General features: G+C 39.6%; 1 protein-coding gene across 1 annotated transcript in view; it reads right to left on the bottom strand.

Annotated features, from left to right (window-relative positions):
* ARHGAP42 (Rho GTPase activating protein 42) overlaps nt 1–12,973 on the bottom strand; it is a 164,607-nt gene that overhangs the window by 115,726 nt on the left and 35,908 nt on the right. Inside the window, exon 3 of the mRNA XM_081327736.1 lies at nt 7,955–8,050. Coding sequence (XP_081183862.1) covers nt 7,955–8,050 — 96 coding nt within the window. The remainder of the gene's footprint in view (nt 1–7,954; nt 8,051–12,973) is intronic.

Genomic DNA, 12,973 nt, shown 5'->3' with positions numbered 1-12,973 from the left:
AGACACTGAGCTTGTCGATCAGAAGGTCGGCACTTTGGCGGGTCGAATCCCGAGTGCCGCGTAACAGAGTGAGCGCCTGTTACTCGTCCCAGCTTCTGCCAACCTAGCAGTTCGAAAGCACGTAAAAATGCAAGGAGAAAAATAGGGACCACTACGGTGGGAAGGTAACAGCGTTCTGTGCGCCTTTGCATCTAGTCATGCTGGCCACATGACCACGGAGACGTCCTCAGACAAGCGCTGGCTCTTCGGCTTTGAAACGGAGATGAGCACCGGCCCCTAGAGTTGGAAATGACTAGCACACATGTGTGGGGGAACCTTTACCTTTATTATTTTTACACCTTGCCCTATCCTATTAATTGGCTAGCTTCCATGAGCACCTGAATTCCACCTTCCAAGTGTATTTCCAAATCGTTTTGGTAAGCAGCCCACATATAGCACATTCAGTAAGTTAAACATATGGCAATGAATTTATAAATCACTGCTGTTAAGTGCTTTCAGTTAAAAAAAAGACTAAAATAGGATCATTTAGATGGCAGCAAAGAGATTAAAAAAACCCTGTCTAGTCTCAAAACAACACCCTGACCCTTGATCAATGGTCTGAATTGAAACAAAGCAACTCCCTACCTAAAACAAGTAAACCAGAGAATTAACTTCCTTATGTTTTTGTGAAGTTTTTTTAAGAGCTAAAGACAGCAAGATAATAGTTTTGTTAAACTTGGTGGGAAACTCTCACCCTCTAATTTAAACATGGGATAAGGAGTCTCTTTGTAATACTTTGCTCAGCTTAGGGGGGGAAACGAATCTTAAGGACAGTAAGTATACTTTAACAGCCAGGAAGCAGTCTTTAGACAAAACCAAAATTATACTTTAAAAAAGACTTCTAATGTGCCTATGTATAATTGGTAAGGCTTCTGTCACTCTCTGTCATCACTGTTCTCTCCGCCTTTCTCCTATTTTTCCAGACAAGTTCAGAGTAATAATATCTAAGTGTTTCAACTTGAATTTTCAACCTAAGTTTGATATACATTAGACAATGACTTGCATATGACCAACAATGACTCTGGTCAAACTAGATTCGAAGACCAACATTCCTAAACTTTAACCCTCTAGATGCCAGGACAAATACTCTCAGCTAGATGCTGTGAGCCATATCTGAAAGGGCCAATTAGTAACACAGGGAGAGAAAGCTGGTTTACACCAGGCCCTTTTATGACTTGTGGACTTCAACTCCCAGAATTCAACTCCCAGAAGTTTGAAGACCCCTGGTTTAGACCTTAGCTATTCCCAGATACAGTTTGCTTTCTACACTTTGTATACATATTTGTATAAACAATTAACATAAGGAAAACAATTCTGCTCTCCAGTTTTTAAGTAAGGAGAAAACCCCCCTGATATTTCCATGACTGTAGCTATATCATCTTTAAACATGGATGGCTTTATTTCTTGTAGGTGAACAAGAAATAAAAAGAATTTGGGACTTAATCTGTGCTTTATGCAAGCTTCGACAGCTTTGAAATACTCAGTTAATGCATGTGAGGACCAAAGATTTAAAATGTTTGAAGGTTAGTAGCTAACTAGGTGCTTCTGGGTTCCTGGAAAGTCGGAGAAGTGGATAGGAACCTCTCACACTGTTGATCCCCATCAATTGATATTTTGGAGACAAGCTGCCCCATTTTCAGAGATAACACGGAGATTAATAGCCCTTAGTAGAACTATCCCCTATAACTTAATGCACTCCCTCTTTAAAGCCATCCAATTTACTAACCATCATGACATCTTGTGGCAAAGAATTCTACAGACTAATTATGACCTATTTTAAAGTTCCTTCTCATCAAGTTCATTGGATGCCCTCCTAATATAACAGCCTTTCTCTGGATCATGCATGATCCATATTCTAGAGGCATGACCCATAAGTCCCCTTTCCCCCCACATTTAAGCATAGTCTTTTCCACATTTCTACACTCCACATTTTCCACATTAAAACAGTAAGGTGTTTTCAGCACCCTGATGATTCTGAATGCCCTTGCTTGCACTTTTAATGGCTCTTATGTCCTTTTTGAACTGCAGCAAGCAGAACAACATACAGAATCACAGATATATGTCTATGGAGATTCCCGGTCATCCAGGTGCTGGGCAGTTTTTCAAAAGAGAAACAAGAAAGTCCAGTTGCCTTCTGAAAAAGCACCTTTGGGACAATCGCAGATACAGATATTTTTTAGATCCTTTCCTTTTCCACCCCTTCCAAAATATCTGCCCAAGATCAAAGGGTTGAATAAGCCATTCTGTTTTGTGGATCATGGATTGTGACTCTGCATATTTGCAAGCTCAGCCAATTATGGTTTGCTCAATGCCATGATTTGTTAGCCAACATTTTAAAGTTTCTGTTTGAGTTCATGTACAAGAACGCACATTTTCTATGTGCTCTAGAGAGAAGGAAAAGAAGGCCACAAAACATGTCTCAACTTATAAAAGAATCTTCTTTATCAACTTTTAATACTTTTAAGAAAAAGTATTCTGCATGAAAGGTGAACCCAGAGACATAGCCTGAGGATCACTGTCACAGATAGTTATGAGCCGGCAATGTATATTTTAGTTGATAATAGTTGATCAAAAAGGATCTAATTTCATGACAAATAAATAATAATAATTAATAATAATAAATAATAATAATAATAATAATAATAATAATAATAATAATAATAATAATAATAATAATAATAATAAAAAGTTGGAAGGGACCTTGGAGGTCATCTAGTCCAACCCCCTGCTCAGGCAGGAAACTATACCATTTTGGACAAATGGCTGTCCAGTCTCTTCTTAAAAACTTCCAGTGTTGGAGCATTCCCAACTTCTGGAGGCAGGTTGTTCCACTGGTTAATTGTTCTAACTGTCAGGAAGTTTCCCCTTAGTCCTAGGTTGCTTCTCTCCTTGATTAGTTTCCATTTGTTTCTTCTTGTCCTGCCTTCAGGTGCTTTGGAGATCACTGTTCAGTGATCCCTACCACAAATCTTTCCACAACATCACAGGGAATGAAGAATTCTACTATTGTGTAACCCAAACAGCTCACATTCTCCCAACTCTATGATCCGTAGGTGAGTACAGGTTTACTAGGTGACTTATTCAACTTCTTGTAATTTACGGCTTCAGACTCTGGAATGGCTTAACTGCGGTAAGAATATTAAGAAACCTGATGCAATAGTTGTCCGTCTTACTGTTAACAGCAGAGCCTAACCTAAGTACTAGGAAGATGTTCAAATCCTTTTAGTGTGACCTTTATGGATAATTATCCAGAATGTTTACCAGATGATTTACTTTTGTTATTCTTCAAATATACTTTTGTCTGGGTTAATGTGATGAATTCTAATCCTTTGACCCCTTTGCCATCCAGTTAATCCTTCCCACTTCTCCCAACTATCAACTCTCAGCCCTATTTCTTTGTTCCCATCAATCCCTCCTTCCACTAACTTTAACATCCCATACATAAACAATTAACTTTTCTCACCAGTCCACATCTGACCTTAAACCCAATCAGTGGCCATGTTATTTTTCATTAAGGGAATAAACTGATTGATCATGTCATACAATGGAAGAAAACAACTTAGAATTGTTAACCAGCTGAATCTATTTAATATTGCAGGGATATATAAAAAAATCCAGAAATACACTCAGATCAGCCACCAAATGTTTGTTTCTCTTCATTCTCACCCCTGCAAAAATATCTTGCAATAGTAATTCCAATTACTATTTATACAAAAAATGGGGAAATACAGGGACATAAATGAATAGTGGCTTGAACTGCACCATATTTATCCATTAAATATTTGGAGACATGATCACTCAACTTTCTTGATTTAAAAAAAAATTCTATCCCAAGATTCTACCAAGATCAGAAAAACAATTGAAATTCTTCAGTCATGTGATATCTTTAGCAAATGTTCCTCTCATCCTAACCAAAGATCTAAACTTCTTCAAGCTGGACTTTTTTCACAACTGATGTGGCAAGTAAATGAGTCCTTTGCCAACTTCATCTACAAGTAATGGTGGCACACTGTTGTGGTCTCATTTTAGTTTTAGTGGGAGATTTTTAAATATACATATTATTATTTTTATTTCTTTTTGCCTGAAAATGGATCTAAATACTCCAATTCCTATCAATTTATATTTCATATATCCAGCTTCTGCTATAAATCATTTTATAATAATTTACCTTCAATAGCTAACATCTTTACTGTACAGATAATCCTCAACTTACGACTACCACTGCACCTGCAATTCCTATTATAGGTCAGTGCAGTCATAAAGCAAGTCATCATGTGACCATGTCCGATTTTTGGACCATTTTGCTACAATTGTTAAGCAAATCCAGCTTCCCCAATTGATGTTGTTTGCTGGAAAATGGCGGGATAGATTGCAAATCACAAGCAAAGAATGCTGCAACTGGTCGCAATTGTGAGTCCGCTGCCACATGCCCAAATTGTGATCATCTGACTGTAAGGGTGGTATGGTCCTAAGTGAGGACAGACCATCATAACTTTGAATTATTGTAAAATGAACAATACCTATAGATTCTTCCTATCAACAGAAAGATTCATATTACCATATGTAAGTTCCAATTTATAGGCAGTCCTCAACAGTCAGTCTATTTGAAGGTACAATAGCACTGAAAAAAGTGACTTGTGACCTTTTTGCACACTTACAATTGCTGCAGCATCCCTATGATCATGTGATCAAAATTCAGATGTTTGACAACTGACTCATATTTATGATGGTTACAGTGTCCCAGGGTCATGTGATCACCTTTTGCAACTTTCTGACAATAAAGTCAATGGGGAAGCCAGATACACTAACAACTGTGTTACTTAACAACTGCAGTGATTCACTTAACAACTGTGGCAAGAAAGGTCATAAAATGGGACAAAGCTCATTTAACAACTATCTCACTTAGCAACAGAAATTTTGGGCTCAATTGTGATTGTAAGTTGAGGTCTAGCTGTATTTTAAATAGTACCAAAACATTTTTATAAGATTTACATTCTACCACTCCTAGCCATCTGTCCTTTACTGCCAGTTTTTTAATGCTACCTCTGCACTAATTTCTATATACTTCATATCCATATTCATCTCACCCAGTAAAAGACTTCTAAGCTTTTAAAAAGTAAGTCTTCCTTCGATTCAGTTCCATAATTGATGACTTGATAGAGATGCCCACATCTCTGTCGGGATATTTTTCAACTTCCCTGACTAATCTACAATTCAGGAATTTTCTAGTGGTCTCCCATTCAAGTAGTAACAAGACGTGAGTAAGACAAGCTAGGAGCTGCTGCCTGTTAGGCTTTTTAATTTGATCAACTTCCAATAGTTCATGGATCGACTATAGCAAGACGAGACCTGAATCTGATGCTTTCTCACCCTCCGATAGCTATGCTTGAATTCACACAAGTCCATAACTATCCACCGCGTTAGCATTCTGCTAATCCCAACTTTGAAAGCCAAGCCAACCCATTCATTTGAAATAATGAATTTCATAGCTTCTGCGTATTGCTCAAGGGTTTCAAGAGCAGTGAGGCAGAACATTAGCTATAAAAAAAGATTCGGGTCTTAACATTCACAACCCTGAGAGAAATGTAGCGTAGCTATCTAAACCCAAAGTCTAACGTTGCAAGTTTACAAAAACAACACACTGAAGCAGAAGGATCGAAAAGCTTTATGCTAGGTCCTTCCTTTGAAAGAAATCTTACGTTAACATGAACTCATCTGTCCTGTAATAATATCCACTGATTTAATTATGGCATTTGGATTAATTACTCTAATTAAAATCCATCATTCTTCCCCTGAACAGTCCTGCAAAAAAAAAGTTTTTACAATTTGCTGTAAAAAATGAGTTGTCTACCTTTAAAAACTTACAATGACAAAGGTTGGAGGAGCCATTATGAACATCTTTTATCCACTGAAAGATGGCACTCATCAGCATAACAACTTAAGAAGTGCGCTTTTAAGTCCCATTTGCTCCCAGGATTGTGTATTGATTACACCAATGTATATGCTACCTGGACATAGCTAATCTAAACCAGAGGTCTCCAAACTTGGTAACTGGCTGAGGAATTCTGAGAATTGAAGTCTACAAGTCTTAAATATACCATGTTTGTAAACCTCTCATCTACATGAAAATCCCGTCTCTAGCTAAATATTGGTCATATGGCATGAGATCACAACTGTGCCACTTTATGATGGCAGTTTCAGCAGTCCCAGTTGCCACTGTAGGTGAATCCCACATAGTCACAGGATTCTGTAGTCATGTGACCATCCTTTGCCACCTCCTGCCAGCTTCCCCATTGACTTTGTTTATTGAAGCCGGTGGTGACATTTGCAAATAGCAATCATCATGTGGCATCATAATTGCTTGACTAGCAATCACATGACCGTGGGGATGCTGTGACAGTTGTAACGATGAACACCTATTGTTAAGGCACCCCTCATTTAAGACTATTGTAACTTCAAATGGTCACTGAACAAGTGAATACTAAACAAAAATACCTGTGCTAACAATGTCATTCTGAATTCAACTTTTTGTAGAAGAATGATAATAACTTCAATAATAACTTGCCATTCAGAAGATAGGTATTAGCAATACTTCTTACAATTAACATGAACCATAAAAGAAAAAAACAGAAAAGATGTTGTTTAAAATTATAATAACCATTTCTGAGATCCTTCCCATTGGCAATTGATAGTAGTAAGCCCAATGGAGAAATAATTCAATTACAGCTAATTCTGAGACTTTAGTATAGGCCAGGGGTAGGCAACCTTGCTCTTTTATGACTCGTGGGCTTCAACTCCCAGAATTCCTGAGCCAGCATGACTCAGCTTGGAACCTCTCTCTTTCCCCTCAGCACGGCTGAGAATTCTGGGAGTTGAAGCCCACAAGTCATAAAAGAGCCAAGGTTGCCTACCCCTGGTATAGGCAGACCCTGACTTATAACCCTTCATTTAGTAACTGTTCAAAGTTACAATGGCACTGAAAAAAGCGAGTTATGACAGGAATTGGGTATGTCTAGTCCAAGGGTAGGCAACCTCGGCTCTTTTATGACTCATGGACTTCAACTCCCAGAATTCCTGAGCCAGCAGCTCAGGAATTCTGGGAGTTGAAGTCCATAAGTCATAAAAGAACCAAGGTTGCCTACCCCGGTCTAGTCTAATGAAGAGAAGGACAAGGGATGACATGATAGCAGCCCTCCAGTACCTCAGGGGCTGCCACAAAGAAGAGGGAGTCAAGCTATTCTCCAAAGCGCCTGAAGGCAGGACAAGAAGCAACGGATGGAAACTAATCAAGGAGAGAAGCAACCTAGAACTAAGGAGAAACTTCCTGACAGAACAATTAATCAGTGGAACAACCTGCCTCCAGAAGTTGGGAATGCTCCAACACTGGAAGTCTTTAAGAAGAGACTGGACAGCCATTTGTCTGAAATGGTATAGGGTTTCCTGCCTGAGCAGGGAGTTGGACTAGATGACCTCCAAGGTCCCTTCCAACATCATCATCATCATCATCATCATCATCATCATCATCATCATCATCATCATTATTATTATTATATGTTTTCACCCTTATGACCATGCAGCATCTCTGTGGTCATATGATCAAAACTTGGACACCTGCCAACTGGCATGTATTTATGACCACTGCACTGTCCCAGGATCACGTGATCACCATTTGTAACCTTCCCAGCCGGCTTCCCACAAGCAAAGTCAATGGGAAAAGCCAGATTTGCTAAATGTCCACCCGATTCACTTAACAAGTTTGGCAAAAAAAAAAAGCACCTTTGTAAAATGGGGCAAAACTCACTTAACAAGTGCTTTGCTTAGAATGGTAATTTGGGGGTCATTTGTAGCTGTAAATCGAGGACTACCTATAGTCAGTTAAATCTTATTAATTCAAGTTGCAGTAAAGTAGGTTTACCAATGCTGATCTCATCGTCTGTTTCAGCATCTCCAATGCATTCAAACTGAAAATCTTGAAGCGACTGGAAAAACTTTTGCACTGCCATTGAGAGAGCTGTAAAATAAAAGAGCAAAAGTTAGTCTCGAGTTTCTTCTTAGAACGCAGTGTTTCACTGAAACAAGAAAAAATAGAGATACAAAATTTAAAACACTGACCATTACTTGGAAAGGCAATAAGTCTATTCCAGGGGTCTTCAGACTTGGCAACTTTAAGACTTGTGGACTTCAACTCCCAGAATTCCTCGGCCAGCCCTGGCTGGCTGAGGAATTCTGGGAGTTGAAGTCCACAAGTCTTAAAGTTGCCAAGTTTGAAGACCCCTGGTCTATTCTATTGGAATTCCATAGCATGGAATAGGTAGGAATAGACACATATTTTCACAAATAACTTTCCAAGTTCCATGTTTAAAATTTAATTTACATTTCCGAAAGTATAACAAATACCATATATTTCTCATGCCTTGAACTGTTAACCAAAATACCATGAAAAATGCAAATAAGCTGACCCTTAAAATGTTGTATATTTTAATTTTCACCATTGGCTTATCCATGAGTAATCCCTGATTTTTTGATGGGATTTTGGTTAAAATTTTGAAGGTAACCTTGTCTGCTAATGAGCTTATACATGAGTGCATAAGGGATATAGGATTACTACCGTATCGACCTGCGGATAAGCTGAATGCAATTTTTGGGTGTATATTGGCACCTAAAAATTTTAATTTATTTTCAAGTATATACGGTAGGTTTCTTTTCCTGCTATTTTAAATTTTCTTGCTCCTTGTATCCTAAATATGGAGATTTTGAAGGCTAGGGGAGTAAAATGAATTATCACTTATCACAAGATGAAGATGAAGATAAAGATGTTAAAGTGTTTTTTTTCCCCTCACAATGCAGGGTCCATTTTTGGGGGAGGATCAGAGTGTTGATTGATTGGTTGTGATAGGCACTGACTGATCAGCTTGTCACTCAAGCCTCATGTTGTAGCTGAGAGACTGTGATTGGGCCAAAGTCACCCAACTGGATTCCACAACTAAGGTGGAACGAGAACTCACAGTCTCCAGGTTTTTAGCTGGTATCTTAACCAGTAGACCAAACTGTCTCTTTCCATATTAAATGATCAATCTACAGATTTTTTTAATGGGTCCATCATTTTAAGTGTGTAATCTTACACTTCCCCTCACCATGGGACCTTCATATTCCCCTTTAGAGTAAAGCAGAAACACCTATAAATTCATCCCAAGGCTTTGCTCTCCGCTGCTCTGCCTTTAGAAATCCTGAGAAACTAGCTGTGAATTGAATTATGATTATTAAAAACAGAAGTTCATCTGGTGGCCTTCTTGATGTGTTGAGCTACTGTATTATCTCATTTTTTTTGTAAAGGTACATTTTCCAATTTAAAAAAAGGCATTGAGTGAATGTTGGACAAAATTAGCGGATACCTCTTCTTGTTTAAATGTACAAAAACACGCACTGAAGAAATATATCATTTTTATTTTGCAACTAAACATCTGAAAATTGACAACCAAGTGTTCAGTTTGTTTTGGCAGCAAAAGCTGGACCTCATTCTTTCCAACTGTGATCCAGAAAGAAGTGTGTTTTCCCTTAGAGGCCTGTGAAGGATTCTTCAAATTGAAAATCAACTCAGTTAAATAGTAGGCTTTCCTTAAAGACTCACACTTGTTCCTACCCTGCCATCACTAATAAGTCCTGCTTCCCAAGGCCACCACATAATTAATTTGGGATTAAAAGGGAAAAAACCCTGTTTGGTCCCAGAATTCAACTAGCAAGATGCACAGGCAGCTGAGAACAGGCTCCCACTCCACTTCATTGCAGGGTGAAACCCAAAGTTTATCCTCCCTCAGGAATACACAACAGGTAGTCCTCGACTTATCACCAAAATTGAGCCAAAAATTTCTGTTGCTATGTAAGACGTTTGTTAAGTGAGTTCTGTCCCCTTTTACAACCTTTCTTGCCACAGTTGTTAAGTGAATCACTGTAGCTGTTAAGTTAGTAACGTGGTTGTTAAGTGAATCTGGCTCCCCCAATGACTTTGCTGGTCAGAAGGTCGCAAAAGGGAATCACATGATGTCAGGACACTGCAACCGTCATAACTATGAGTCAGTTGCCAAGCATCTGAATTTTGATCACATGACCATGCGGATGCTGCAACAGTCGTAAGTGTGAAAAATGGTCACAAGTCACTTTTTTCAGTGCCATTGTAACTTTGAACGGTCACTAAACAAACCATTGTAAGTCAATGACTATCTGGACATGTGTACTAATTGGTAGGACCAGGCAAAAGTTTCAGAAGAGCTGCTTTGCAGGACGTGGAACAACTCTGTGAATCATTAAAGCAGCCTTGGTTTTCTGTAGAATGTTCTCTTCCAACTGTTTTTTTAAAGAAATGACTACACACACACACACACAATAGGATACAGCTGGGGATAGCTTTTAAAACAGCCTTTTGAGAGCTGAAAAAAACAACATGGTTTTCACGATCTAGAGAGAGGTGATCTATTTGTGTTCCTGCATGTTGCAAAGCAATCCTTTCAAAAGCTTTGCATGGTACTAATACAGTATCTAAGATTAAAAGGTAAAGGTTCCCCCGCACATGCATGCTAGTCGTTTCCAACTCTAGGGGCCGGTGCTCATCTCCATTTCAAAGCCAAAGAGCCAGCACTTGTCCGAGGACGTTTCCGTGGTCATATGGCCGGCATGACTAGACGCCAAAGGCGCACGGAATGCTGTTACCTTCCCACCATAGTGGTCCCTATTTTTCTACTTGCATTTTTACGTGCTTTCGAACTGCTAGGTTGGCAGAAGCTGGGACAAGTAACAGACACTCACTCTGTTACGCGGCACTCGGGATTCGACCCGCCAAACTGCCTACCTTCTGATCGACAAGCTCAGCGTCCTAACCCACTGAGCCACCGCGTCCCTTCTGTCTAAGATTACCTTTTCCTATTTTATCCCTATTCTACTTTTATGGGGGCATGATGGCTCAACAGTTAAAGATGCTGAGCTTCTCAGCTGGCAGCCCATGTTCAAGACCGAAGCGCTGCATGAAGGGGTGAGCTCTAGTTCTTGCCCACCTAGCAGTTTGAAAACATGCAAATGCAACTAGATAAATAGGTACCACTTTGGTGGAAACATAACAGTGTTGTGTGCCCTCAGCATATAGTAATGCTGGTCACATGACCACGGAAGCCTCTTTGGACAATGCTGTCTCCCTCAGCTAAGAAATGGAAATGAGCACTGCCCCTCTAGAGTGGGACATGATTGGACAGGGGAAACTGTTAGCATTACCATTATACTTTCATGCTCCTTAAAATTCATCACCAAATCAAGCTTTTTAATAGCAATACCAATAGCACTTAGACTTATATACCACTTCACAGTGCTTTACAGCCCTTTCTAAGCGGTTTACAGAGTCAGCCTATTGCCCCCAACAAACTGGGTCCTCATTTTACCGACCTCGGAAGGATGGAAGTGCTGAGTCAACCTTGAGCTGGTGAGAATTGAACTGCTGAACTGCTGGCAGCTGGCAGTTTGCAGAAGTAGCCTGCAGTACTGCATTCTAACCACTGCGCCACCACGGCTCTTTAAAATGCTGATTACTGCATGATTTTTAAATACATGCTCATTCAGCCCATACTGAATATATTCTGTTGTATACATCCCTTCCCAAAATCCAAACACTGAAACCAGCAATTGGATGAAAGCAAGATTGCTTCAGAGATTATACCTCTTCTTACAAAACCTCAACCCACAGACACCAAGTTAGCTACACCAAGATTGAAACATAGGGTGTATGGAAGGCTTATAAATAGAAATGGTATCCTGGCTGTCAAAATCCTACACCTCATTGGCTAATCAACGTAGTGAGAGATGAAAATACTGAAAAATATGCATTCCAAAATAAAATTGCCTTTCCTTTAAAGTGGTTGTGGTTTTCAAAAGCTTAATGCCTTCAGGAAATCCTTTTTACATCAATCCCTGCATGTCTACTCCACAAACTATAAATATTGCAAAATGCAAGGCAGGTTTTATGGTTCCCAATCCATTCATCATAGGCCCTTGTCCAGCTGGTTGGGCTCTCCTTGTGAGACCCAAATGAAGCATATGGTAGCTTCATATTACTGTACAGGAATCAGGTAGGCTGTTAAGGGAATTCCGTGACTAATTCTCCAAATGAGAAAAAGTCCCAATCAGCCTTCTGAATAAAGTTTGCAGCATTAAGCCAACAAAACAGACAATGAATCTGGAAAAAAGAAAAAAAGAAAGACATTAAAATCCTCCTTGAAAGTTAAAAGATTGAAAATTATTTCCCTTGACTTAACTTGTGACATGACTTGCAGAGATGGTTAACAGTTAGGTTCGGTTACATTAATGGAACATGGGAGGCTGATCTTGAAGAATTTAAAATAATGTTAGTTATTATATTTTTATCCAGCTTTATTACTTTGGAGTTCCTGGGGTTCTCTCAGCTTGGTTGTTTTCTTGCAGACATTTCATTACCCAACCAAGTACCATGCTAGAAGGGAAGTGTGGCTTGCTCTTTGTTTATATAACGTGGCTTGCCCCTGTCAGTATTTGTGGGAGTGTTCTCAGTAGTTCCTTGATTGTTGTTGCTGTTAGTTGCGAAGTCGTGTCCGACCCATCGCGACCCCATGGACAACATTCCTCCAGGCCTTTCTGTCCTCTACCATCTTCTGGAGTCCATCTAGGCTCACGCCTACTGCTTCAGTGACTCCATCCAGCCACCTCATTCTCTGTCGTCCCCTTCTTCTCTTGCCCTCAACCTTTCCCAGCATTAGGCTCTTCTCCAGTGAGTCCTTCCTTCTCATTAGGTGGCCAAAGTATTTGAGTTTCAGCTTCAGGATCTGGCCTTCTAAAGAGCAGTCAGGGTTGATCTCCTCTAGGACTGACCGGTTTGATCACCTTGCAGTCCAAGGGACTCGCAGGAGTCTTCTCCAGCACC

Source organism: Vipera berus (assembly GCF_964194415.1).
Source record: "Vipera berus genome assembly, chromosome: 4".
Classification (NCBI taxonomy): Eukaryota; Metazoa; Chordata; class Lepidosauria; order Squamata; family Viperidae; genus Vipera; species Vipera berus.
Note: the sequence above shows the minus strand (reverse complement) of the source record. Positions and strands in the feature narration are given on the sequence as shown.